General features: G+C 52.4%; 1 protein-coding gene and 1 pseudogene across 3 annotated transcripts; one reads left to right on the top strand and one right to left on the bottom strand.

Moving 5' to 3' along the window:
* Positions 1 to 142: 142 nt before the first annotated feature.
* On the top strand, positions 143 to 1,125 carry LOC130868882 (60S ribosomal protein L23-like; annotated as a pseudogene).
* Smg9 (SMG9 nonsense mediated mRNA decay factor) lies at positions 864 to 26,216 on the bottom strand. 3 transcript variants are annotated; one of them, XM_057762829.1, is made up of 14 exons: positions 25,946 to 26,215; positions 21,364 to 21,519; positions 19,597 to 19,671; positions 19,246 to 19,510; positions 17,447 to 17,544; positions 16,241 to 16,353; positions 9,610 to 9,721; positions 8,142 to 8,237; positions 7,726 to 7,811; positions 4,213 to 4,319; positions 3,603 to 3,710; positions 3,319 to 3,447; positions 2,996 to 3,140; positions 864 to 2,061 (listed from the first exon to the last, which is right to left on the bottom strand). In XM_057762829.1, exons 2-14 carry the CDS (start codon positions 21,511 to 21,513, stop codon positions 1,983 to 1,985), a joined length of 1,563 nt encoding a protein of 520 aa, XP_057618812.1. In that variant the 5' UTR covers positions 21,514 to 21,519; positions 25,946 to 26,215; the 3' UTR covers positions 864 to 1,982. The 3 variants fall into 3 exon arrangements, with proteins under 3 accessions (XP_057618812.1, XP_057618813.1, XP_057618814.1); XM_057762830.1 differs by lacking the exon at positions 25,946 to 26,215 and adding an exon at positions 25,770 to 25,831; XM_057762831.1 differs by lacking the exon at positions 8,142 to 8,237 and having other exon boundaries at positions 25,946 to 26,216.
* Positions 26,217 to 26,556: the final 340 nt, after the last annotated feature.

Raw genomic sequence — 26,556 nt, 5'->3', positions numbered from 1 at the left:
GTTTCTGCCAGTTGGGGGCATGGCATAAGGCTTTGGAAGCTCCATGTGAGGGCATAGCCCCCAGAGGGCCTTAAGATCATATGGAAGTGCATATCCCATTTTCCTTGGACTTCCTTCCTTATTGATTTTCTAGGTACTCAAGATGTCAAAACCAGAACGTGGTGGGCCCTCCAGGGCAAAATTCTGGATTTCCCTGGGTCTTCCAGTAGGAACTGTGATCAACTGTGCTGACAATACAGAAGACAAAATTCTGTATATTGGGGACTGGAGAGATGGTTCAGTGGTTAAAAGCACCAGTTGCTCTTTCAGAGGACCCTGGTTCAATTTCCAGCACCAACATGGCAGCTCACAACCGTCTGTAACTCCAGTTCAAGGGAATCCAACACCCTTAAACAGACACACATGTAGGAAAAAACACTAATGAACATAAAATAAAAATAAGCTATAAAAAATTCTGTATATCAGAGTTGGAGAGGTGGCTCAGAGGTTAAGAGCACTGGCTGCTCTTCCGGAGGTCCTGAGTTCAATTCCTAGAAAACACATGGTGGCTCACAACCATCTGTAATGAGATCTGGTGCCCTCTTCTGGCCTGCAGACATACATGCAGGCAGAATGCTGAATACATTAACAAATAAATCTTAAAAAAAAAAACCTGTCTATCTTGTCTGTGAAGGGAATCAAGGGATGACCGAACAGACTTCCTGCTGTTTGTGTGGGTTCTGCAGTGATGGCCAGTTAAGAAAGGCAAACCAGAACTAAGAAAAACATCCATCGGCAGTGGTAATTCTATGACAAAAGTCAGATCAAAGAGAAGACGGAGGAAGTTCCTTTATTTTGAAAATAATGCAGGGGTCACAGTAAACAACGAAGGTGAGAAGAAAGATTCTGCTATCAGATCCAGCAGCAAAGGAGCGTGCAGACTTGTGGCCCAGAACTGCACCCAGTGCAGGCAGCACTGCAGGACTCCCCCGTGTGTTTGTAAAAGATTCATTAGAAGGCCTCTGCTCAAGACAAACGGACAAACTCTGCATGGGGCCACAACTCCAGAGTGAGTCTGGGAGCCATGGGCCACAGGGTGCCTCCCAGTCTGTAAGCTCCACTGTCTGTGAGCAGAAGGATGTGTGAACTGCTGGGCATTTCAAGGCCAAGAGTCAGTGGGTCCAAAGGGTGAGAGAAGAGCCGGGTAAGGGCAAACAGTTTGTTACAGGATGATCCTATTACTCCTTTATTTATTTCTTGATTGATTGATTTTTCGAGGGAAGATTTTTCTGTGTGGCAGCTCTGGCACTTGCTCTGTAGATAGACCAGGCTGGCCTCAAATTCACAGAGATCCTCCCATCCCACCCCCCAACCAATGCTGGGCTTACAGGCATGTGCCACCACGCCTGCATTTGTTTATTTTTATGACAGGATCTCCAGGCCAGGCTGCTCTCTTTACACAGCTGTGGCTGGCCTTGAACTCTTGGTCCTCCTGTTTCTATCTCCTGATGGGATTATAGGCCAAACCACACAGACAATTCTACCTTTTCAGTCTAAACAGACATTGTGTTGCTCTAGTGACAAGATCAGCTGTCCTGTTCCTGGAGCGGGTGATGGGTCGGGGAAAGAACAAACCCAGAGCAGCCTCCTGTGACCAGGTTTATTTGAACCATCAGATTTCCCTCCCCCACTCCCCCCACAAAGAGCTCTCCAACCCCAGCCCCAATTCTAGGGAAGGCTTCCTGGGGACCGCTCTGACTCCTGCTGCCTGTCTCTATGGGGATTTGGAAAGGGCTGCTCATCCCAGGCTGGGGGTGGGATCTCTTGGTCACGCCGAACAGCACCCCATTTGAAGGAGGGGCTGGCCTCAGACACCTCATGTCTCTGGGAGGGAGCCATGATCCCTCTGCCAGGCCTCTGTCGCTCTCTTCCCCTGCTGGGGGAAGGCTTTGTGCCCTTACTGTCCACAGAACAGGGGTTCCCTGTGTGCTACCCCCTCGGTCTCAGGCCAGTAGGCGGCTGTACTCTGCCAGGGCTGAGGACTTCTTCACCCCGTCCCAGATCCGGGCAGCATAGTGGAACCTGTGGGTGGAGGGCTGCAGTCAGGGGTGGAAACTGAGGCCCAGTAAGTTTCCACATACAAAGGAGCTTCCCAGACCTGGAGTGATGGTGCCACCCTGACTGAGTGGCCCTGCTTCCATGCCCTCCTCCTGGGGGCTGAGGGGCTGGGCTTGGATGAAGGCCCAAGGGAAAAGGTGTCTCCACTCCCCCCCCCCCCCCAGCATCATGATGGACAAAACATTCAACAGCAGCTGCACAGCCCAGGTCTTCCCCTCCCCTCAGGCCCTGGTTTAGCAATGACAGGAACCTGAGCTGTGCCCTAAGTGCTCAGTGAGAAGCACCCTGCCATGGCCTGCGCTCTCTACTCTTCAGTGACTGCAGCAGCAGAGTAAGAGGCTGCACCAGGCCCTGCTCATATTCAACTTTCTCCTAGACAGGGCAGGCTGGAGGCAGGGCTCCTCTGAGGGTGAAGGAGGGTGGGACAGAGCGCCTGTAGGCAGGGAGCATGAAAAGAAAGAGTCTCATGACCGTGAACAGATCTCTGCCTAACCAGGGTCCCTGGTCCTTCTCCTGGCATCATACCATAAGTGTGTGACTTCGCTATGCTATGTGACATTTCTTTGAACCTAAACTTTTGTTTTTGAGATAAGGAAGGCTTTGTTGATCAGGCTGGTCTGGAACTCAGCTGGCCTTGAACTCATAAAGATCCCCGCCCCCCTGCCTTAGTCTCCAATGCTGGAACTACAGGCTTTCAAAAACAAACAAACAAACAAAAACAACAACACACAAACAAAAACCCGTAGTGAGCTTGAGGCCCATGAGTTAGTCACACAAAACTCCCTGCTGCTGGCCCTAGGGAAGTGCTGTTTAGCAAGGACTGGAGAGAAAGGGCTTACTGAGGTCCCCCTGCAAGAGTGCCCTCCAGGCACTCGAATGCACCCCAAACAACTCTTACCAGTTCTTCTCGGTGAGGATGGTGTGCGACAGCTGAGGCCGTGCCATGGACATCACCTGACTGCGGAGCTTGCTAACCAAGGACTGGAAGCTGGGGTGGCCTCGGTACCCAGGCAGCAGCGAGAAAAGAGGACTAGAACCAGGCCCTAAAACGGGGGATGGGTCTTCAGAGTTCTGCCTCGGACCAGCTGTTCCTGAACCTCTCTGATGCTGAACGCTGAACGTGATCCCAGAAAGGCCCCAGCCCCAGTGTCAGGCCGGCGAGTTCTCCCGGCCCCAGGGCAGGTTGTCTCCCCATGGCCAGATGTCCCTAAGGGTAACTACCTGCTCGAGGTGGGTTCTCGCTCTCGGCTTCACTGTCCATGAAGGGCACGAGGAACAAGTTGACCTCTGAGTCCAGGAAGTCGGGTGGCAGCCCTGGGAAGATGTTGCACTGCAGCATGGACAGCGTCCCTGGGAACAGACACCAGTCCGCAGCCTGAGCTGTGGTCTATGGTGGGGGACTGGCGGCCAGAAGGCTCATCTGGGGGTCTTTGCCTGAGAGGGAGTGGCACAAGGATCTAGGCAACTGGCCAGCCTGGGGGGGGCAGTGGGCTGGGGATGCTCACCCTTGTAGCGCAGGTGGGAGTGTGCCATGAGCTGATCAATCATCAGGTGCATCTGCCGTAACTTCCGGGGACAGAAGTCCTCCCTGCGTGCCTTGTTCTGCAGGAAGACTTGGGGGGGAGGGGGCGCGCGGAAGGTACAGCCATGCAGTAGACAATGCTTAGCCTCGCCCTACACTCTTTCCCCACTAGTTCAAGTCATTCAGTATTTGTGAGCAGGGAGGTGCTGGGGACAGACAGTCAGACCCAATTTCCAGCATCAAGGATCCCTAGCCCGATGACAAGACAGACAAGGACAGCTGTGTGATCAGGAAGAGGAGGCTAGTGTGTACACGTGTGTCTAGAAACACAACCATCGAAGCGCACAGGGAGGACACAACAGGCAGAGAGCAGGCGGTGAGCAGGCCCCTCCCCCTGGGACGTCAAGGACACAGAAACAGCAGGCCAATTCCTCTCCCGTTCTGACCTGGAGCCAGACCCAGGCTTGGCCCCAGGGTTGGACTGAGACAGTGGGGACCAGAGAGGGAGCTCCAGAGACTCCCCTCTTGCAGGCACAAAAGTGTTCCCCAAGTCTTCATGCCTGCCCACCCTCTGGCCCCAGAGCAGCTCTCACCGAGGTGCGGGTAGTACTCAGTGCCCTCATCCGAGCCTGCAGAACTGCTGGACTCATGGCTGGGGGACGGGGTGGACGGCTTCACCATCTCCGCCGTTTGCAGGAACCTGCAGGTGTGGAATGAGGGGCTGATGGCCATGCATGTGCACCCCCTTTCCACATCCTGGGGAGGATGTCCCTTGAGATTCTGGTCAAAGTCAGACAACCTCCTCGTGCACTTTTAGGGTTCTGACACCAGCTCATGGCACCTGGGTCAACTGCGCTGTCTTTGAGTTTTGGCGTGTGTCTGTAATCCCAGCCACCTGGAGTTTGAGGCCAGTATGAACTACATAGAAAGCGAGTCCCTCAAAAACAAACAAAACTCCAACAAACCAAGAATAAAACCAACCAAGACCTCTCAAGACAGTTTCTGGCCCACGCTCCTGCATGCACAGCAGGCATCTGTGACAATGGCAGACCAAACCATGATCATCACCATCCCCCAGTTTACCCTACACACAGCGCTCAGTCTTGGTGCAGACACTCTAGTCTGGAGACACGCACTGGGCAAGAAGTCCCCTGTGCTATGCTAGTTCACCCTCGTACCCCTCCTGTCCCAGGCCTTGCCTCCTCTAGGCTGTCACATGGCCGGAACCATACATGCTGCAGCCTTCCCACACTGGCTTCTTAACAATATGCATTTAAGGTTCCTCCGTTCCTTTCATAGCTTGACAGCTCATTTCTTCCTAGTGCTGAACAACACCCTATTGTCTGGATGGACCCATTTCTTCATCCATTCACCCACTCAAAGCATGCTGGCTGCTTCTGAGCGGCCATTATGAACAGAGGTGCTATAAATATCTGCACACAGGTCTTTATGTGGATGTTCTCACTCTGTGCTGTTTTCCAACACATTTTCCAAGTGTGTAACAGTAAATAAAACAAACCCGTTATCTAATGGGGAAATGAGACCTGTTAAGTACATGGGCTTTCTCTACATGTTTACCCATGATTCCCAGGGTCCAGCTGCAGACCATGGCTTCACAACAAAACTCTGCCGAGGGTCTCAGCAGAACACAACCCCCACAGGAGCCACCTGTTCTGTGTTTTTCACACCTGTGCGCCCAGAGCCTGGGACAGGGCTCCTTCATTTACTTGTATGAACGAATCACGGTGGATGGTGGTAGGCGAATGCTCCAGAATTACATCACTCAGGTGTGGCCACACCCTTCTGCTTCCTGGCAAGACCTTCTACTGCTGGGGAGACCGACCACTCAGCCCCACCTCTAGAGTTATCCAGGAGCAACCCCCACCAAACACGTGCTTCTCTGAACCAGGAACTGTGCTGTACCCACTACTGTGCCGTTCAGGGCACAACACTGCCACAGTGGGTCTGTGCCAGTACTATGCTGTTGTGGGCGCTGCACCGGATGCTTGGAGCTCCTTGATTTACTCGGTCTGCACAAAATGAGGAACACAGGCAGATACCCACTCAACATAGCTGGTATTCAAACTTTGGAAACACCTAATTTTGGGCAGAACTCTGCTCCCCACAGCCCACCGCCTTATTCCTGCTGCCCAAGGGACCAGACAGTACGCACACTTGCTGGAAAACTAAACTCCAAGGACTGAAGAAACCCACCCCTGTGCACTCTGCACCCGCCTGTGTTAGACCCTGCATGTAGTGCCGGGAACCTGCACCAAGGGAGGTCATCAGAACAGTGGTGTCACTTCAGAGTGGCAGGCACCATGGTGGGGGTGTGGGAAGGGAGGGGAGGGGAGGACTGAAGCTGGCCTCACGCCATGAGGGCATCAGAGAAGATATACAGGCCAAGTGCTTCCAGCCAGGGACAAGAGGCATAACGAGGAGCACTTTGGCACTGAGCTGCAGGAGGGATGGCTAGCCAGTTCCCAGGCTGTCTTCCTCACAGTGTGGGCCCTAGGCTAGCCAGATCCCAGGCTGTCTTCCTCACGGTGTGGGCCCTAGGCTAGCCAGATCCCCGGGGTGTCTTCCTCACGGTGTGGGCCCTAGGCTAGCCAGATCCCCGGGCTGTCTTCCTCACGGTGTGGGCCCTAGGCTAGCCAGATGCCCGGGGTGTCTTCCTCACGGTGTGGGCCCTAGGCTAGCCAGATCCCAGGCTGTCTTCCTCACGGTGTGGGCCCTAGGCTAGTCAGATGCCCAGGGTGTCTTCCTCACGGTGTGGGCCCTAGGCTAGTCAGATCCCCGGGGTGTCTTCCTCACGGTGTGGGCCCTAGGCTAGCCAGATCCCCGGGGTGTCTTCCTCACGGTGTGGGCCCTAGGCTAGCCAGATCCCAGGCTGTCTTCCTCACAGTGTGGGCCCTAGGCTAGCCAGATCCCAGGCTGTCTTCCTCATGGTGTTGGCCCTAGGCTAGTCAGATCCCAGGCTGTCTTCCTCACAGTGTGGGCCCTAGGCTAGCCAGATGCCCGGGGTGTCTTCCTCACGGTGTGGGCCCTAGGCTAGCCAGATCCCTGGGGTGTCTTCCTCACAGTGTGGGCCCTAGGCTAGTCAGATCCCAGGCTGCCTTCCTCATGGTGTGGGCCCTAGGCTAGCCAGATCCCCGGGCTGTCTTCCTCACGGTGTGGGCCCTAGGCTAGCCAGATGCCCTCACGGTGTGGGCCCTAGGCTAGCCAGATCCCCGGGCTGTCTTCCTCACGGTGTGGGCCCTAGGCTAGCCAGATGCCCAGGCTGTCTTCCTCACGGTGTGGGCCCTAGGCTAGCCAGATGCCTGGGGTGTCTTCCTCACGGTGTGGGCCCTAGGCTAGCCAGATCCCTGGGGTGTCTTCCTCACGGTGTGGGCCCTAGACTGGCCAGATGCCCGGGGTGTCTTCCTCATGGTGTGGGCCCTAGACTGGCCAGATGCCTGGGGTGTCTTCCTCATGGTGTGGGCGCTATCAGGCAGCACAGAAAGGGCTGTGCTCACCACACTGAGGTGAGGTCCGTGGAGGGGTAAGCGCTTTGCAGGGTTGTTGCACTGCATGAGTTCAGTTGTGCCCACTGGCTAAAGACCACCATGTCGGGCTTGTTGACCACTGACTTCCCTCACAGGAAAGGGTGAGGAAGGCATGAGACCCTTGCCTGAGTGTCCAGCCACTCCTCCCAAGTAGCTGTTTGCAGTTCTGCCCTAACTGCACCTGTGTCAGGGAGGGCACAAGCATGCAGACTGGGAAGGACTAGGGAGGGGCTCCATCCTGTAGCCACAGGGAAGCCATCATTCTTCCATGTGCAGGCCTTCCCATGGGGTGGCTTTAAGACTACTTACGCTCCTGCTGCAACCACTGCCCTGTAAGCAGTCTAATAGTGACCGAGAGAACTTGGTGAAGGTTTGTTACGGGGCCTTAGCAGAGGAGACAGGCATTACCTAGACCCCAGTGTGGAGAAGCCAGCAGAGGCCTTTGGACCTGTAGGAACGACCAATTACAACAAACACGCAACAGTACCCCCATGGGTACTGAGGGGACCGGTGGGGCCCTGGCCTGAGGCTGTCCTCTCTCCAGCCTGTCTTGCAGCTCACCTGTACAGACTGAGGTCCGTGAACCAGTCCTGCACAACGATCACCACGTGGCAGACCGTGAAGAGGAAGGCAGCTATCTGCAGTGACTGTTGGGAGGGATGGGGAGGGCAGAGGTCAGACACCAGCTCTTCTTCCCAGGATGCAGCTCAAGGAGCAGCACAAAGGGCTTCTTTCTGTGAGCGACACTGTTTGACCTGTTTCCTTACAGGCCAGCCCTAAATGTGGCCAGGTAGGAAGCAGCAGCCGCCTTATATAGAGGGGCACCAGACTGAGGGCAAGGGGTGGAAAGTGACTGCTGGAGACCAGGTCTGTCCTCAGCCAGAGCTGCCCCCTCTTCCCCAGTCCAGTCCCTGGTCCATCCCCCCTCCCCCGGCCCCCACCCAGACCTCAGCTCAGCCCCTACCAGACTCCCTCACCTGCATTTCCACATAGGTGTGAGGGAGGTTGTACTCTGGGGGCAGTTTACGGTCATTATTGATAAGGTGGTCCAAGATGGATGGGCTTAGGATGGGCTGCAAGAGATGGACCCAGAAGGTGAGGCAGTTACTGCAAGGCATGCTCTGAGAGTGCAGGCAAACACTGCTGAGGACAAAGTGAGGCCAGCAGCAGAGCAGGTCAGTCTAACTAGTGCAGCGCTGGTCAGCAAGAGGGGGTGAACCATGAACTCCCAGCCTTCCTGAGCCAAGCCTTGCTGTTTCCAAGAGCCTGGAGTCCCAAGAGCCCCTGGTGCTCCTAAGTTTCACAGAGCGTAAATAAGTCCTGGCTCCTTAAAGACTCTTTGTCGCTAGCTGTTTTATGTACTTCCAAAGCATTGCTGAAATAATTACTTAGGTCAAAAAATGATTAGTGTGAAACTTGGTGTGAATTTACAAATTGCATCAGTGCACATAGAAGAAACAGTGGTTAGCACACTGAACTTTTCTGAAAGTCACCTCAGGAAACCACTCTGGTGTCAGTCATACTGCCGCTTAGCAGGGTGTGAGCTGTTCTGGAAGGTGCTCTTGGCCAGGCTTGCTTGTGTTCAGGTCCCTGCAGACCCTACACAACAAGGCCTGGCACTCAGGGTTCCAAGGTTTTCCTGAAGCCTTTCCAGATAGCAGGCTTTCCACTCTGTGTCGTCAGTGTCTGGAGAGCAGAACCTCCCCAAGGGGGCGTAACAACACTGGGCCAGGCCCAGTGCCCAAAGGACTCCAGGCAGTTGGGGACTGGACACACACAGTAGTGATTCACACCACAGTGGAGGGGTGTGGAGAACGGAGGCATCAGAGGCCGCAAATGTCAAGAAGCATGCACCATGGGAGTCTTCGGAAGGGAGACACTGGCCAGGCAAACAGGTCAAAGTGTAGAGAGAGTCTGTTCTAGAGACCCCAGTGCTGAGAGCTGGGAGCATCCGGCTCAGGTCTACCTCTGTCACGGCTACTGTGAAACTTTAAAGCCCGGGGCAACTCCCAGGCAGACAGGCAGTATGACTCCCCTTTTCTGAAACTTGGGGTCAGAAATGGAAAAGGACCTGTGAAGGGCCTGAGGGTGAGGAGCTGAGGACCACTGCCTAGAGATCCATGGCAGGTCAGTCCCAATGATAGCGACAATTCTAAGCAAGAACCTGGTACCAGGTGTTGGTCAAACACTTTCCATAGACTAGAACGAGCTTCCAAGAGGCTGAGTAGAGCCTGCACCCCTACTGACAGGTGAAGGGGCAGAGTTCAACTTCAGGTCACATTCCTGATAAGGTTGAAGTTCAGGATCTAGACTGATACAGACCCGAGGTCACACCTGAAGGCATGGTGCTTGGAGATCCTCCAGGCCACAGTGCAAAAGTGAATGTCACACTCCAACAGGAGGATGCTAAGGGCCAGGGACAGGGGGCTGGGGCTGGGCTGGCACCTGTGTGTCGAGAAAGACGATCCGCTCCTGGGTAATGAAGAAGTCGATGCCGCTGGTCTGGTTGCCCCCTCGTTCCTTCATCTCGGCACTCTGAGCCCGGAAGACATACGCCCTATGAGGAGAACATATGGAGCACATGAGCTGTCTGGCACTGAGTCTCTCCAGCCACAGAATACCTGAGACATGGACCTTCCACCAGTCCCCAGGCCTTCCATCTCTTTCATCTGACGCCATGGCTAGGGAGTGACGACATGATTTTCAGCATGCAGCTTCATGCCCGCCCACAGGTACAGTCAGTGTAGCTAAGGGAGTCAGCAGACTCAAGTGTTTACAGGCAGAGACTGCCAGACTTCCAGGTTACAGATCTCAACTCTGTCTTCCTGGCCCTTAAGCCCTCTTCCTCAGTTTCCTTATCTGTAATATGGAGATGACAAGGGCAGGAAGCCATGGTGCACATCTTTAATGCCAGTACTGGAGGAACAAGGTAAACAAACCTATGAATTCCAGGCTAGTCAGGGTACACAGTGGGATTATGTCACAAAAAAATTATGAAAACTGCTAGGCATTGTGGGGGTATATTGTTAATTCCAGCACTTATGAGGCAAGGGCAGGAGGATCACTATGAGGCTAGCCTGGTCTACACAGTGAAGACACCGTTGCATTTTATTTTTTTTAAGAAGGGAATGATACTACTACCTAACCAAGTGTGTCCAATTTTTGGTATTTGTGGTGCAAATATCGCCTACAAAGTTCACACTCAAGAAGTGTGCAATTAGGCTGGAGAGACAGTTTGGTGGTTAGGAGTGTGCACTGCTCTTCTAGAGGACCTGGGTTTGATTCCCAACATTCATGTGAGAGTGCTCATGGGCAGAGTATCAGACGAAACAAAGCCGCTGGCTCCAAAGACTTCCATTTAGCTCAAAGATGCTCTGAAACTATGCGGCTAAGAAAAGACAATGATGGGACGGGTGGGGGTGGTGGATCTGCCCTGAGGAGGGCAAGGAAGATGCTCCAGGGAGCAAGTGAAGAGGGGCAGGCAGTACAGGTGAGGACGAGTGGATGCAGACTAGCGCTGTGTTAGACTGACGGGAGGCACAGAGGGCAAGACTGAGGAGAAAGGCAGTAACAGGCGAGGCTGAGGTAGGAGCATCAGCAGGCAGACATATAGGCCTTTCTTCATGGGACACAGGCAGGAGTTGGGGTGGGGGTGTATGAGTCCAGATGCCCTGAAGCAGACGAGTGACGAATAGATTTTGGTTTGGAAAATGCCCCTCTCTGCTGTGTGCAAGGACTGCAGGAAAGGCTGGAAGTGGCTCAGCAGACATGGGACCTCCCGGGGCCTCTCACTCTGCCCAGGTTTCTCTGCAGTGTGACTGAGACCCATGGGCCTCACTTGGCAAGCTGTCCCTGAGCTACTGACCCCCTTCTTGTTTGCTCTGCAACTCAGGCCCAAGTCCCAGGCCTCAGGCTTTGTGTCTGTATTCCCTCTCATGAGGGCACACTATCCCTTGAGTCCGTTCTTCCCTCAGTGCTGGATTTAAAAACTGTAATCTGGCCAATTGTTATAACTGGTTTTGTTGTCCTTGAACAAGGATAAGGTTGAGGATGACCTTGAACTGATTATGTAGCTGAGGATAACCTCAAATGCCTGATCCTCCTGCCTCCACCTCCTGAAAGCTGGGACCACAGGCATTCACCACATGCCTGGCTGTTATCATCCTCCAACATGCCAAATGGCTCTAACATGCCAGATGGACTCTCTTTACAAACTCCCCAGAAAACAAGCCCACATGGCAGGCTATGACAGTCACGCGTATTGTGGAACCCAGCACCAAGAACAGGGGCTGGCAATGCAAGGAGCATTTGGTACACATTTGCTGAATTGAGCGAAGGCACAAAGACTGACTGGGTAGATCTCAGCATCTGCCAGGGGAGATAATGGCTGGGAGCAGGGGTTGGGCATGAAGGAGGGGAAGCAGGCTGTAAATGAGGTGAAATCTATAGGAGTTGACAAAAAGAGACATGGGTAAAAATGCAAACTGAGACAGCGGTTTCTGGAGTCTGGACAGAGAGCACAGGGGTGTCCTGCTGCTAAGAGGGGTGTGCAAAGATGCCACCCAAGAGGCGAAACAGCACGACAGCTCAGGCAGCTGTGTATGCAACTGGGCAGAGAGGCCGGGGATGGAGAGGCAGTTGGACCTTTGAGCTCTAGGCTCAGGCAATGGTGCTCCCTAACCTTTTCTGGGTTTCCACCAGGCCAAGAAGACTTGGTAAGAAGTATGGGCCCTTTCCCCTAGAAGAAAAACCTGACACTGAGGCAGAGGGATTGTGGGACAGAGGCCAGCCTGGGCTATGTAGAGAGACCTTGTCTTAAAGAAACAAAACAAACCCCCATCTCCAATCACAGCAACAATAAAACTGTTCTTCAGATGCGAGACTCCAGAGCCCTTTGTACACTAAGGATAAGGCACCCTCTACAAAAGCCCAGCTCCAGCTTCTGGGAACAACCTGGCCCTCGTTCCTTACTGTGTCTGGTGTTGAGCAGTCTTATGTCAACTCCACACAAGCTGGCGTCATCTGAGAGGAGGGAGCCTCAATTGAGAAAATGCCTCGGTAAGATTGGGTTACAGACAAGCCTGTAGGACTTTTCCTAATTAGTGGTTGATGGGGGAGGGCCCAGACCATGATGGGTGGTACCATCCCTGGACTGGTGTCCTGGGTTCTATAATAAAGCAGGCTTAACAAGCCTGTAAGCAAGCCAGTAAGCAGCGCCTTCCATGGCCTCTGCATCAGCTCCTGCCTCCAGGTTCCTGCCCTGACTTCAATGGTGACAGCAATATGGAAAAGCAAGCTAAACAAGCCTTGCATTTTGACCATGGCGTTTCATCACAGCGATAGTGTTGTGTTGGCACCAGGACAGTGGAGTGTTGCTGTGTCAGACCTGACCATGTTGTTTTGGAGAGGACTGAGGAAGGGCCAGCATCACTGAGGTGAAGTCTTCTGGGAAGTGTATCCTGTGAGTCATCACAGAGAAGTTGTGTTCCAGAGGTGGCCAAGGTTGTACAAGTTGGCAACCGAACTTGGTAATGTAAGAGTCACCCAGAAAGTGCTGCTTTTGAAGGCAGGAAGGGGTCATGGAGAGAAGCTAAGGCTTGACACTGTGAGAGGCCAGGAGAGGCCACTGGGGAAGGTGCAGCCTCAGTGGCAGTTGAAGGCTCAGGACTGAAGGGGTCATGTAAAGAAGCTGAGACTTGACACCATGAAGAGAGCCTAGGGGAAGCTATTGGTGAAAGTACGGTCCAGTTGTAGCAGAAGACCCCAGTGTTTTGGCGATGCCAGTACCATGGTGTCTTAGTTAGGGTTGCTACTGCTGTGATGAAACCATGACCAAAGAGCAAGCTGGGAGCAAAGGGTTTATTAGGCTTACACTTCAGCATTGCTGTTCATCACCAAAGGAAGTCAGGTCAGGAACCTGGAAGCAGCAGCTGATGCAGAGGCCATAGAGGGGTGCTGCTCACTGGCCTGCTCCCCTGGCTTGCTCAGCCTGCTTTCTTATAGAATCCAGAACCAGCAGCAGAAAAATGGCAGCACCCACAATGGAAATGAACCCTGCCCCATTGATTGCTAATTGAGAAAATGCCTTACAGCTGGACCTCACCGAGGCATTTCCTTCCTCTGATCACCCTAACCTGTGTCAAGTTGGCACACAAAACCAGCCAGCATTCATGGGATAAGACCAAGAACAGCAGCTGTGGTGCAGTGAGCCGTCAGAACCCAGAAGACAAGTGTGTCAGCGGTAGACGGTGGAGCTGGAGAAGTGACGCAAGGCCCTTGGAGGAGTCCAGAAGATCGTGTGAATCCCAGACATTGGACGTTGAGCTATTTATACTGTTGGTTTTGCTTTGATCTGATTTTGACTGTACCCTGGTTCTTCCCTCTTGAAACAAGAAAGTATTTAACTTAATTTTGCTTTTTACGGGGGTCCACAGTAGAAGAGATTTTTGATTTTTAAAGAGACGGGTATTTTTAAAGGAACTTCTAATGTGTTTGAATCTGTAAAGACTGTGGGTCTTGGGCTGGAGAGATGGTTTAGAGGTAAAGAGCCTGCTCTTCCAAAGGTCCTGAGTTCAATTCCCAGCAACCACATGGTGGCTCACAATCATCTGTAATGAGGTCTGGTGCCCTTTTCTGGCCTGCAGGCATACACACAGACAGAATATTCTACACATAATAAATAAGTATTTTTTTAAAAAAAGACTGTAGGTCTTTTAAAGTTATTTATGTCTTTCACATGAAATCTTGGGATCATTGAGAAAGGAAAGGTTGTGGCTGAATGTGGTATGTGTGTCTGTCAAGCTGACAAGGAGTCAATGTGCTGCATGGTTTTATGTCAACTTGATACAAGCTAAAGTCATGAGAGAGGGAACCTCAATTAAGAAAATACCTTCACGGGCTGGGTGGTGGCAGCACACATCCTTAATTCCAGTATTTGAGAGGCAGAGGCAGGTGGATCTCTGTGAGTTCAAGGCAGGCTGGTCTACAGAGCAAGTTCCAGGTCAGCCAGGGCTACACAGAGAAACTGTCTTGAACCACCTGCCCCCCCTCAAAAAAGAAAGAAAGAGAATGCTTCAATAAGATCAGGCTGCAAGCAAAACTGTTCTCAACCTTTCTAATGCTGCAAACCTTTAATACAGTCTCTCAGGCTGTGGTGACCCCCAACTGTAGAGAGCCACGTGGAGTCACACCTGATGGCTATGTGTAGAGAGCTGCGTGGAGCCGCACCTGATGGTGCTGGCTCCCGGCCTCCGCGATCCCGAAAGCGAGTGCTCTCTGTGATAATCAACTCCTAATATCAACTAGGCCTGACTTATGCTATTATCACACAATGATTGTCAGCTGCTTGCATATGCGTGGACCTATGGGCAATGCCCAGCTGGCAATCCGGGGTTGGCGGCCCAGGCCTACTTAAGGGCTGGGAGAGGTTTGCCCAGAGAGAGAGGTAGATAGAGAGGAGAGAGAGGGAGAGAGAGAGAGAGAGAAAGGGAAAGAGAAAGAAGTTGTGAATAAAGTCCTGAATAAACTGCAGTAGGAAGAGCTCCGGTGTTGCGTCTTCCTTGCTGGACGAGGGGGGCCGCGACACCCAACCATAAAATTATTTTTGTTTCTTCTTCATAACTGTAATTTTGTTACTGTTATGAATCGTAATGTAAATACCTGTGTCTTCCAATAGTATTAGGTGACCTGTGAAAGGGTCAAGACCCACAGGTTGAGAACCACTGCTGTAGCGTATTATCTCATGGCCTAGACCACGGCAGGTGGTGCCATCCTTGGGCTGCTGGTCCTAGGTGGATTCTATAAGAAAGCAGGCTAAGCGAGCCATGACAGCAAGCCAGTGAGCAGCTCTCCTCCACGGTCTCTGCATCAGCTCCAGCCTCCAGGTTCCTGCCCTATTTGAGTTCCTGCCTTGACTTCCTTCAGTGATGTACAGTGATGCGGAGTGGAAGTCAAATAAACCCTTTCCTCCCCAAATTGCTTTGGGTCATGATGTTTCATTACAGCAATAGTAACCCTAACTAAGACACTGCCCATCCCTATTTTGAGTCTTCCTTTGGTCTTCTCAAGCTCCTCTAGTCCCCCGTCCCTGCCTTCCCTGCTCCCGCTCGGTTGTGTAGATAGAGAGGGGAAGTTCCAGTGAGGCATTGAGTGGAATCAACTTTAGGAAAGAGGCTAATTAATGCCAACAGTATGGTGGCGCCTGAAGTAGTAAGTCCCAAGACACTGCAAGCCAGATGTCTTGTGTTAAGAGGTGCCTTAGGAGACAGTAGGGAGAACCTAGCGGATGTGTGTGTGTGAGCATGTACACATGAGAGAGGGGGAGAAGGCAGGCACATGTAATGTGGGACATGTGGCAGGTCACTCTCCATGTAGGGTAGGGCTTGGTTAACTTATGACTCGCTTATGTGGACAGGTTATTTCTAGGAGGGCCTTAAGGTCCCCTTCCAAATCCTCTCTTCTACTACCACCATGTATCTTCATCTCATGTCCCCTCAGGGAAGACCCATGTGCAGGTCAGAGGCACCTCAGGCCTCGCCGTCCCTGTGCAGAGGAACATAACACAGGAGGACCAAGGCTAGCGCAGAATCCGCTCTTTCCCTGTCCTATCTCCCAGATCACCAGGTACCCTTAACTCTTGGGCTCTGTGCCAGCCGCTTCATCCGTCACTAATTCACTTGAGGGGCTGGAGGGATGACTCAGCAGTTGAGAACACTGGTTCAGTTTCCAGCGCCAACATGGGAGGCTCACACTGCCTGTAGCCACCATTCCAGGTGATCTGAAACCTTTCCTGGCTTCCAGTGGGCACCATGAAGCAAGCAGTACATAGACATATACACAGGCACAACACTCAAACGCATAAAAGTTAAATTAAAAAACTACTTGAGTAAGAGGAGAGTCTGAGGCGCCACCACCTTCTGGAAGCCTTGGTGAGCCTCACTCCACAGACAGCCCACACTCATCCTCATCCATGACATGAGCCAGGACAGGAAGCCACTTTGAAGCCTTTCGTTACAATCCCAGTCCCCCTCCCCATGGATGACCTTCCCTTGGTCTTCAACACTGTTCCGTGCCTCACCTCTGGTCTTCTTCTGGAGTGTTTGCCGACAACAGTGACATGACCATGGACTTGCCTGTCCCCTGGAGGCCCAGGACACCGACCACTAACACGTCAGTCTGATCCAGCAGGTACTAAGGGGCAATGGAAGACATGAGCCTCACAAGCCTAGTAGCTGGCAGGGGCAGCTAGGGAGGGTTGAGAACCAGTGGGGAAAGGCCAGTGTACTTCAGGGGAGGAGTGGAGAGGCAGGAAGACAGGACCACCCAGGTCAGGCCCCTGCTTTGGGTAGTCTCTGCAGATCAGAGTGTGATTAGATCAGAACAAGGAGCTAAGTCTGTAAACACCTGAGACCTTTGCCTCCAGTCACCAGCTTTGCCGATCTTTACCACCTGGGGGCAGAAGAACCTCTTCAAAAGGCCGACTGGAGTCTAATGAGCCAAACTACCCAGGACTGGGGTTCACTGTGGCAGCAGGATCACATGTGGCTATTTCAATTCATTAAATAGGGGTCACAATGTCAAGTGCTCAGTAGCCCTGACAATGCACAAAGAATGGCTTATCACTACAAAAAGGCCGTGGAGCCAGCAGGCACAGCCAGGCTAACAAACAGCCCTGGCATGCTGTACGAACAGGCTCAGGCTACAGGGTGGGAAGGGGCGGCCCTTCCAGTCTGCTGAACAGTGGAAGAGGTACAAAAGCAGAGAGGCACAGGCACATTGGCCTGATAACACGATGCCCTCGCTAGAGCAGGAGCTACAGGGAAGGAGCCTCTGGCTGGCACTGTGAAGACAGCATGCGGCTGGACCCCGGAGGAGTGAGGGAGCAGGATCAGGACCTTCCTCTGCTGTGCCATGGCACAGAGGTTCTGGTATTAGGGCAGCAGGGATGTCTAGCAAGAGACATCAGAGCATGTCAGGGTTTCAACTAGCCCTGGTGTCACAGGAGGCTAAGGCAGGAAAATTGGACAGTTCAAGAGTAGCTTGGGCAACTTAGCACCCTACTTCTGAACCAAAAAAGTTCAAAGCAGCCTGGAGCTGGAGCTTGGGAACAGAGAAGTTGTTAGCGTGCAGGAGACCCTGGGTCCAATCTCCACTGTTTCTCACCTAACATCAGCAAACCCAGTCTTTCAACTGCAGCCCCTAAGTTTGATGGGAGCTCCTTGCATGTCCTGAGGGCTGTTCTGGAGGGGTATGGACAGACGTGTGGGACTTAGGGAGGCCGTACCTCAATGGCGCTGTCACACCAGTTCATCTGGTCATCCACCAGCTTGATGCTGTGCTTCATGCGCTCCGGGGGCAGGAGCTTGGCCTGGCCCACCACAGCTGGACAGAAAGAGAGAGGATTCATATAGAGATGAATACTTTGCATTGGTATGGATTTTGGTCCATACAGATTTAAGGTCGATATGTATTTCTGCTCTTGTTTAAGGTATTATGTTTGCAGCTCATTTAAAAATGTAATGTATAATCAAGAAATACAGGTTATAGATAGTCATCTATAATAATCAAACTTTTAGTCATGTTAGTTTCTAGATATACAGAGATATATTTCAGTTAGACAATCTTCAACATTCCAAAGACCTACAGAATATGGCATTTAAAATGGTTTAAGAACTTAGACTTGCCGGGCGATGGTGGCGCACGCCTTTAATCCCAGCACTTGGGAGGCAGAGGCAGGTGGATCTCTGTGAGTTCGAGACCAGCCTGGTCTACAGAGCTAGTTCCAGGACAGGCTCCAAAGCCACAGAGAAACCCTGTCTCGAAAAACCAAAAAAAAAAAAAAAAAAAAAAAAGAACTTAGACTTTTCTTGACAATGAGACATGCCTGCTTCTGGCAGCACCAATTCAGAGAGGTTGATGGGCATTGAAGAAACTTGTTATGGCATTTGTCTTCAATACAAGGCTAGCCATTTGGGCAAGAAATTGCTCTTTCCTGGACTGCTTAATGGTATGCTGTATGAACTGGACATACAGGACCCACAGAAAAGTGACTACTAAACTTTCCAAAAGATGGGCTGGTCCTTCAGGGCTCCTGCTTCACAGAAGAAACCACCAGACATTCTGCAGGACACAGAAGAAAGGAACTGACAAACTTTGCCATTACAAGGCAGAAAAAAAACCTTCAAATTTCCTGCTTCATGGAAAAGACTGCTGCATACTATGGGCCTGAAGGCTGAAGATGGATGCCCCAACGTTATAAAAGAACTTTGGGTGACTGTCCAGGCAGCAAAATGTCTCTATCAATTCTAGAACTTTGGAAGTTGCTTACAATGCACTTCTGTTTATTTAGGTAATATTATATCCTTCTGGGGTCTTTGCTGGAGTTGAAGACAGTTATAGTTTTCCTTAGTTATGATGAAAGATAAATTATTAGATATAAAACTGTAGACTCACAAATACAGGATAAAGTATTTTCCTTAATCTGCCAAATGTAAATGGACTAAATATTATAACTATAATTTTTGTTTGATAACTGTTTTGCTATGTGTAATTTTACTATGTTAAAGTTAAAACCTTCCTTTTTTAATTAGATAGAAAAGGGGAAATGATGTGGGAAGTCCTTCTGTATATGTGTTGCTTTTATTGGTTAATGAATAAAAAAGCTGTTTTGGCCAATGGCTTAGCAGAGTAAAGTCAGGTGGAAAATCTGAACAGAGATAGAGAGTAGGCAGAGTCAAGGAGAAAGATGCTGCGGCCGGAACCTTTTCGGTAAACCATGGCCTCGTGGCAATCACAGATTAATAGATATGAATTAATTTAAGATATAAGAGTTAACTAGAAAGATGCCTAAGATATTGGTCAAACAGTATTATAATTAATATGGTTTCTGTGTGATTATTTGGGTCTGAGTGTCTGGGAAACGAAAGTACAGTTGCCATCTACACTGGGCAGTGAGGGTCTGAGTGGGCCAGGAAGGCAGGAGCTTGGCCTGGCCCACCACGGCTGGATGCAAAGAGGGGACAGGACGGAGAGGAACTAAGACAGCTAGGAACTGGTCCCTGCCTAGGCTGTGGGGCCACTCACGGTCCATGGCAGTTGGTGCTGCAGTGCCCATGCCCCGGTTTTGAATCTGGTACACAGGCTGCGTGGGTCTCTGCCCCTCCTTCTCTCCTTTGGGTGGCGCAGGGGCTGTGGGGGGTGGCGGGGCAGTGCCCTCAGGGGTGGTAGCCCCTGTTCCAGCCACAGGCCCCTTCCCCTCCTCACGTGGCTTCATGAGCACAATGGGTTTCTCCAGTGGGGCTGGGGCTGGTGGTGCAGCAGGGGCTGTGGTTGGTGGCGGCTGCTTTGACTGTGGGAGTGAAAAGGTTGCAGATCACCGTGGAGACCTCCCATCACCCCTCTTCCCACCTCCCTCCTGAGCTCCTCAATGCTCACCCGCTCTGCTGGGGGCTTTGAGAGGATGATGGGGGTTTTTTGCATGACATTAGTGCTGGGGTCTTCGCTGCCATCCTGAGGAGAGAGAATGCAGTTATTAATCCAGACAACCTCCACGATGCCTCCCAACCCTACCCAGGTGCTGATACTACGCCCATGAGACTGGAAACCCATGCAGAATGTGGCTGAGCATGGGAACACGCTCTTAACTGTTCATCCGGCTTCAGAGTCACATCTTCGCCACCCCCGACAGCGTCCTCTGCAGCCCCCTGGGAAGGAGGGAGAGCGGGGTGTGGGAACCCAAGTAAGAGCTACACCTACTCCTACCTGGTCAACCTTGGGGGCAGGGCAGGAGCTCCACCTTCACAGGACAGTATAGGACAGAGGGAAACTACCTGTGTGTTGCCTAGTGGGACCCCTGATACATGGCAGGTGCCTGCTCTGTGAGAGCCACTGGGATCCTTACTACCCTGACTGCCAAGCCCTTGGCTCTGTCCCTGTTCTCACAGGCAAATGCACTCCTTCCTATGTGTCATCCTCTTCTGCCTCCCCATCACCCTTAGTCTAGAGGGGAAGGTCCAAATTTCAGGCCTGCTCCTGGTTAAGGTCACTGTGGACCCTCACTGGGCCTGTTTCTCTGTAAGTCCTACTCATTCTGCTGGCTCAGAGGCCCGCTGGAACCCCAGGATGACCCAGAACAAGAACAGCTCTGAGAAAAGACCTCCAGCACCGAGGCTGGGGCAGGGGGTGACAGACAGGTGTGCTCACGAGCAGGGGTGTCTAACAAGGAGGATGGGAAGGGCAGGGGATCCAGAACAAGCCCAGCAGGAGAAGAACACACATGAGCAGAATGACAAGAAGGGGTTGTGGTCAGATGGGTAAGGTGGATGTACAAAGGTCAGGGAGCAGCCTCGCCTGAGACAAAGGTAAGATTTTCAGCAGCTTCTTCAGGGACTATGGCTGACAAGCTGTGGGAAGACCTGGACACTCCCCCAAGGGTTGTGCATGAAACAGAGTCCATGGGCTCACATGACACCTGTGAGGGTTCGGGAAGCCCCACAAAGACAGGACACTCTGCAAACAGTGGCATACATGCCCTGCTAGTGGGGCACGTGACTCTGAAACAGGAGCCGGTATCAGCTCTGGCTCAATCCTCTCTGTGAAACGTCGTCATGCCAGTGGGATCTGAGCTCACCTCCTCTTAGGTCCCTCTCCTGCTGCAGCCTCACCAGTCACCACACAGGTCACCACGACCCCTGCCCATGGTGTTCTGTCCACAGTGCTCTTCATCTAGGGTCTGGAATGGCTTGTCCCTTCACCTCCTTCAGGCCCCAACTCAAAGTCACCTCTTGGTGCTGCAGACATGGCTCTGTGGTTAAGAGCACTTGCTGCTCTTCCAAAGGACCTGAGTTCAGTTCCCAGCACCCACAGCACGTGGCTCACAACAGTCTGTAACTCCAGTTCCCAAGGAATCTGATGCCTCCAAGGGTACCTGTACTCATGTGAACATTCCCCTTCCACATAACAATAATAAAATAAACCTTAAAAAAGGAATAATAAAAAAAACAAAATCACAAAGTCACCTCTTCAAAGGTCTTCTTAGCCACATCATCAAAAATAGCCCCTTTATTATTCTCCCTCCTTGCTTCTTGAGGGCAGTTTTGGACATGGATATGTCCACTGGCCCTGTATTGAGCCTGGTTGATGGCAGGAGTTCAACCAAACAAGAGCCCTGGATTTCTGCATGCCATCTTTGGGGTCACTCACCCGTCTCTCTCTCTCCCAGGGTGCAATGTAGTCTCTCTCCCGACCTCCAGGCCCAGAGAGATTCTGGGGGCCACTGGAGCCCGGCTCCTTCCACCGCCGCCGCCGCTCTACCCCATAGAGCCCAGGCTGACTGTGCCCAGACTCTGACATGGTCACCTGGAGGGAACAAGGAGATTTTAGCGCAAAGGAGTCCTCCCTCTCCATGGTGCTCATCTGACTATATGAAGGCTCCTCCTTATAAAAGGAACCACTGGACCAGAGAGATGTGGCTCAGTGGGTAAAGATGTTTGCCACTAACACTGATGACCTGAGTTCAATCCCCAGGACCCACATGGTGGGAGAGAACTGACGCCACACACCAAGTTACCAATGCTTCTGGCATCCACACATACCTGCACCCATTACACCCACCCACCCACTGTTATAAATGAATCCTCACAAAAACAACCCAAACCAAACCCCACAAACAAACCACAGTCTGGAGAGATGGCTCAGCAGTTAAGAGTACATACTGTTCTTGCAGAAGATGGAATCCCATTTCCAGCATCTACATCAGATGGCTCACAATCACCTCGAACTCCAGCTCTGGGGCCCACCGCCCTCTTCTGGCTTCCTTGGGTACTACACGCATGTGCATGTAACCACATACATGCATATGCACAGAGAACAACCCAAAGGGAGATCTGTGACTGAGGGAGCAGGTGGCCGTCAGTGTCCTGTATCTTTCTTGACTTCTTCCATTTGGTGAGGTAAACACACAGCTATCCAGAAAATACTTCTTTAATTTTTTTTTTTTTTGGCAATTAGGTGTGGTAAGTGGTGTGCTATCAGAAGCATGGTTTGGGAGTACTTGAAAATGTCCCCTTACAGAAACAGGCACAGTCTTTTGTCTTTCCCTCCTCTTGACTAAAAGAAATGTGAGTGCGGAGGCTAGAGCTCAGGCAGCCAGTCTGATCACCAAGGCAACTTAATGGCAACCATGGTAAAACAAGACACGAGTACCCACAGTCTACCCCTGAGGGCAGTGAGAAATATATCTATTCACAACTGCTGAAATGTTCCAGCACAAACACAACGTACAGGAGCAGAGCCACACAAAAACAAGAGTCTCTTTCCCAAGTCATTTTCTTACAAATCAGTCGAAAGACTGCTGACCTGTGAGTGTGGTGAGAGCGGCAGGGGCTGGCTCCCCCAGGCCCAGTGGGTTCCCATGGACTACCTTCTGCTGGTCAGCCCTCCCACTCTGAACTTCACAGGTCTCTCCATTGTCTAATCCTCAAGATGTTCCAGAACTAAGGCCATGTGACCTACTCTCCACCACTAGTGTCTCTTTACAGTGGAATGTGTTGTGGAACAGCCCTGAGTCCTCCCCTGTCCACAGGACTGTATGGACGGCCTGAGTCCTCCCCTGTGTTCACAGGACTGTATGGATGGCCTGAGTCCTCCCTCCCCTGTCCACAGGACTGTATGGACAGCCTGAGTCCTCCCCTGTGTTCACAGGACTGTATGGATGGCCTGAGTCCTCCCCTGTTCACAGGACTGTATGGACAGCCCTGAGTCCTCCCGTCCACAGGACTGTATGGACAGCCTGAGTCCTTCCCTGTTCACAGGACTGTATGGACAGCCTGAGTCCTCCCCTGTTCACAGGACTGTATGGACGGCCTGAGTCCTCCCCTGTTCACAGGACTGTATGGACAGCCCTGAGTCCTCCCGTCCACAGGACTGTATGGACAGCCTGAGTCCTCCCCTGTCCACAGGACTGTATGGACAGCCCTGAGTCCTCCCCTGTCCACAGGACTGTATGGACGGCCTGAGTCCTCCCCTGTCCACAGGACTGTATGGACGGCCTGAGTCCTCCCCTGTTCACGGGACTGTATGGACGCCCTGAGTCCTCCCCTGTTCACAGGACTGTATGGACGGCCTGAGTCCTCCCCTGTCCACAGGACTGTATGGACGCCCTGAGTCCTCCCCTGTTCACAGGACTGTATGGACAGCCCTGAGTCCTCCCCTGTCCACAGGACTGTATGGACAGCCTGAGTCCTCCCCTGTTCACAGGACTGTATGGACGGCCTGAGTCCTCCCCTGTCCACAGGACTGTATGGACGGCCTGAGTCCTCCCCTGTTCACGGGACTGTATGGACGCCCTGAGTCCTCCCCTGTTCACGGGACTGTATGGACGGCCTGAGTCCTCCCCTGTCCACAGGACTGTATGGACGCCCTGAGTCCTCCCCTGTTCACAGGACTGTATGGACGGCCTGAGTCCTCCCCTGTGTTCACAGGACTGTATGGACAGCCTGAGTCCTCCCCTGTTCACAGGACTGTATGACGGCCTGAGTCCTCCCCTGTTCACAGGACTGTATGGACAGCCCTGAGTCCTCCCCTGTTCACAGGACTGTATGGACGGCCTGCTCTAGCTCAAGAGGTCAGACTGGCAAACCATGGCCCGTAGATCGAATCTACATTGTCTTGAGTTTCCAAACATACAATGTCATTGGAACCTAGCCCCAACCAATTTACAGAGTGGCTATGGCTACCTTCCACAGATGGCAGAAGCAGTGGAGGTGGGGACAGTGTGGTCCCCAAGAACCTAGACACACAGCATCTGGCGCTTACACTGCATTCCTTCAAAACCCTCCCCATGTCCACCTCAGGCCTCGATGACATCAACAGGTCCCCGTGAAACACTCTAGAAATGAGGGGCAATCTTGCTAGCCGTGTAGGGGCTTGTCTAGGCCCCTCTACCCAGCCACAGACTGGACTGACCGAGGAGGGCAAGGGCTGATAACAGATGCTTATGGGAGTGATTCAGAGCGTAAATAACTGTTTACAGACCCAGGACCTCTCCACAACCTGGGGCTCCTTCCTCCCCTGCAATTAACTGTCTTCTCCCCTACTATTCTGAAAACCTTCCCGGTGCCCCACAGGGATCCTGCCCTCACACTAAAGGGCCTGTTTACTGTGACTATCCCCCTTTCAGGCAAATAAGTGTCCATTTGCACAGTGTTCTGGAATCAGTATTTGAGTCTACTTAACAGCTCTTGTGGGGAACAATCCAGAACCTAAGTGGCCATCGACCTGCTGTCTCCAGAGTTCTCTGGGAGCACTCTCCACAAACTATTACGTAATTGTTTATTTTCAGGGCTCACACTGACCTCACAGAGATGAAGCCTAATAAGCATATTCTTGGGGTGGGGACTTCCAGAGCTTCTTTGTCGTGTATGTGTGTGTGTACATGCCGAGGTCAGATGTCAGTCTCAGGTGTAGTGTGCATGTATGTGTGTGTGTGCACATGTAGAGACCAGGTGTCAATTTCAGGTGTAGTGTGCATGCATGTGTGTGTGCGCACATGTGGAGACCAGGTGTCAGTCTCAAGTATAGTTTGTCATGCATGTGTCTGTGCGCACATGTGGAGGCCAGGTGTCAATCTCAGGTGTAGTGTGCATGCATGTGTGTGTGCGTACATGTGGAGACCAGGTGTCAATCTCAGGTGTAGTGTGGCATGCATGTGTGTGTGTACATGTGAAGGCCAGGTGTCAATCTCAGGTGTAGTGTGCATGCATGTGTGTATGCACATGTGCAGGTCAAATGTCAATCTCAGGTGTAGTGTGGCATGCATGTGTCTGTTTGCATCCGCACGAGTGGTTTCGACTGATCTTTGGGTAGGGGGTCTCTCCAGAAAAAAGACATCCCCATTCGGGGGGGTCTTTCACCAGGAGCTTATCAACTAGGATATACTGCTGACCGAGGAACCCCAAACATCTGCCCGGCTCTGCGCCCCCAGCAGGGGGCTACAAATCCACGCCACCACACCCCACTTTTCATGTGGTTGCAGGGCTCAAACTCAGGTCCTTGTGCTTACAAACAACCACTTCACAGAGTGAGCCACGACCACCTCTGTTCTCAAGCGTCTCTTCTGGGGAATCTTCCAGAACTGACAAGTTGCTTTGCAAAATTTTCCTGGAGACCCCCAATTCCTAATTGTTCTAATGCTTGAGGCACGACACATTCCAGAACTTAATAGTTTCTCCTCCTTTCCTCTCCCTCCAGAACAGGGTCCTGTTCTGTGTAGCTCAGGATGGCCTCAAACTCAAGGCAATCCTGTCTCTGGCTCCACACTGGTGGTATTACAGTGTGAGCCACCGTGCCCAGCCCTACTTACTCATTTTTCTAAGTGTTCCCTAGTACTTAAAACTATTTATATTTGCAATTTTATTCGGGGCCTCCTCCCTATACTCAGGCATAGAGAACCCCCAAACCCGGGTCTCACGAATACATTTCTTGGGTATGTAAGAGTGTCGGGCTTCGGGCTTCTATGGGAGTATTTCCAGAAATATCCTCCTGATGTTATTAGGAGGGCCATATCGGTGCTACGGGGACACTTCACAAGAGCTCTAATTTATTTGTACCTCCAGCCTACGGCGTCGCCAATGCGAGACCTTCGGTTCCCACTCACTTGGGCCAGCTGCCCAGCAACCTCCTAACGGTAGAGCAGGGGGGCGCGGCTTGAGCACGCCCCACCCCCTCAAGCCCCGCCCCGCCGGCGCGCGTGCTTCTCGCAGACTCGCGGGGGCCCCCCCCTTACCTCCGGCGGCTGCTGATTGGTTCCTGGGGCGCGGCGCGCGCTCCGAGTGACAGGAGTGCAGCGTGGGCGGGGAGGGTCCTCCACCTGCCGAGTTAATGGCGCCGGAGGGTCACGAACGTAAGAGAGAGGCAGAGAAAGCGGGTGTCAGCTATTCCGGAACAGGCCTCGGCGTCCCGGAAGCGCCCAGAGGAGGAAGAAGAGGAAGACAGTGTGCAGTCCAAGTCAGGCCTCGCTCTGCTGGCTCTGCGCATGCGCTGCGGACTGGGTGCGCGCGCGGAGGTTCCTGGCTTCGGTACGCATGCGGATTACGGAAGAGGCGGGGAGCACGGTGCGGCTGAAAATGGCGCATGCGCATGGTTCCTCTGGGTGGGCCTGGTGTTTGGGTGGGCGGGCCGCTCCTTAGATTTCGAGTTCGAATCCCGGGTCTTCGGTGGTGTTGGCGGGACGCGGTAGGATGCAGCGGAGAGGAGTAATTCCAGTGTTCTGGGCCGACCAAATGCTGCAAATACAGGACTTATTAGGGACTGGCTGTGGGGCGCGATCTTGAAGGGCTTATGGGCAGGGCCCAGTTCAACAAGGGCAGCGAGAACACCTAGTTCAGTGGTTCTCAA

The sequence above is a fragment of the Chionomys nivalis genome, chromosome 2 (genome assembly GCF_950005125.1).
Source record: "Chionomys nivalis chromosome 2, mChiNiv1.1, whole genome shotgun sequence".
In the NCBI taxonomy this organism is placed as follows: Eukaryota; Metazoa; Chordata; class Mammalia; order Rodentia; family Cricetidae; genus Chionomys; species Chionomys nivalis.
The sequence above is the reverse complement of the archived record's forward strand: the minus strand, read 5'-3'. Positions and strand labels throughout refer to the sequence as shown.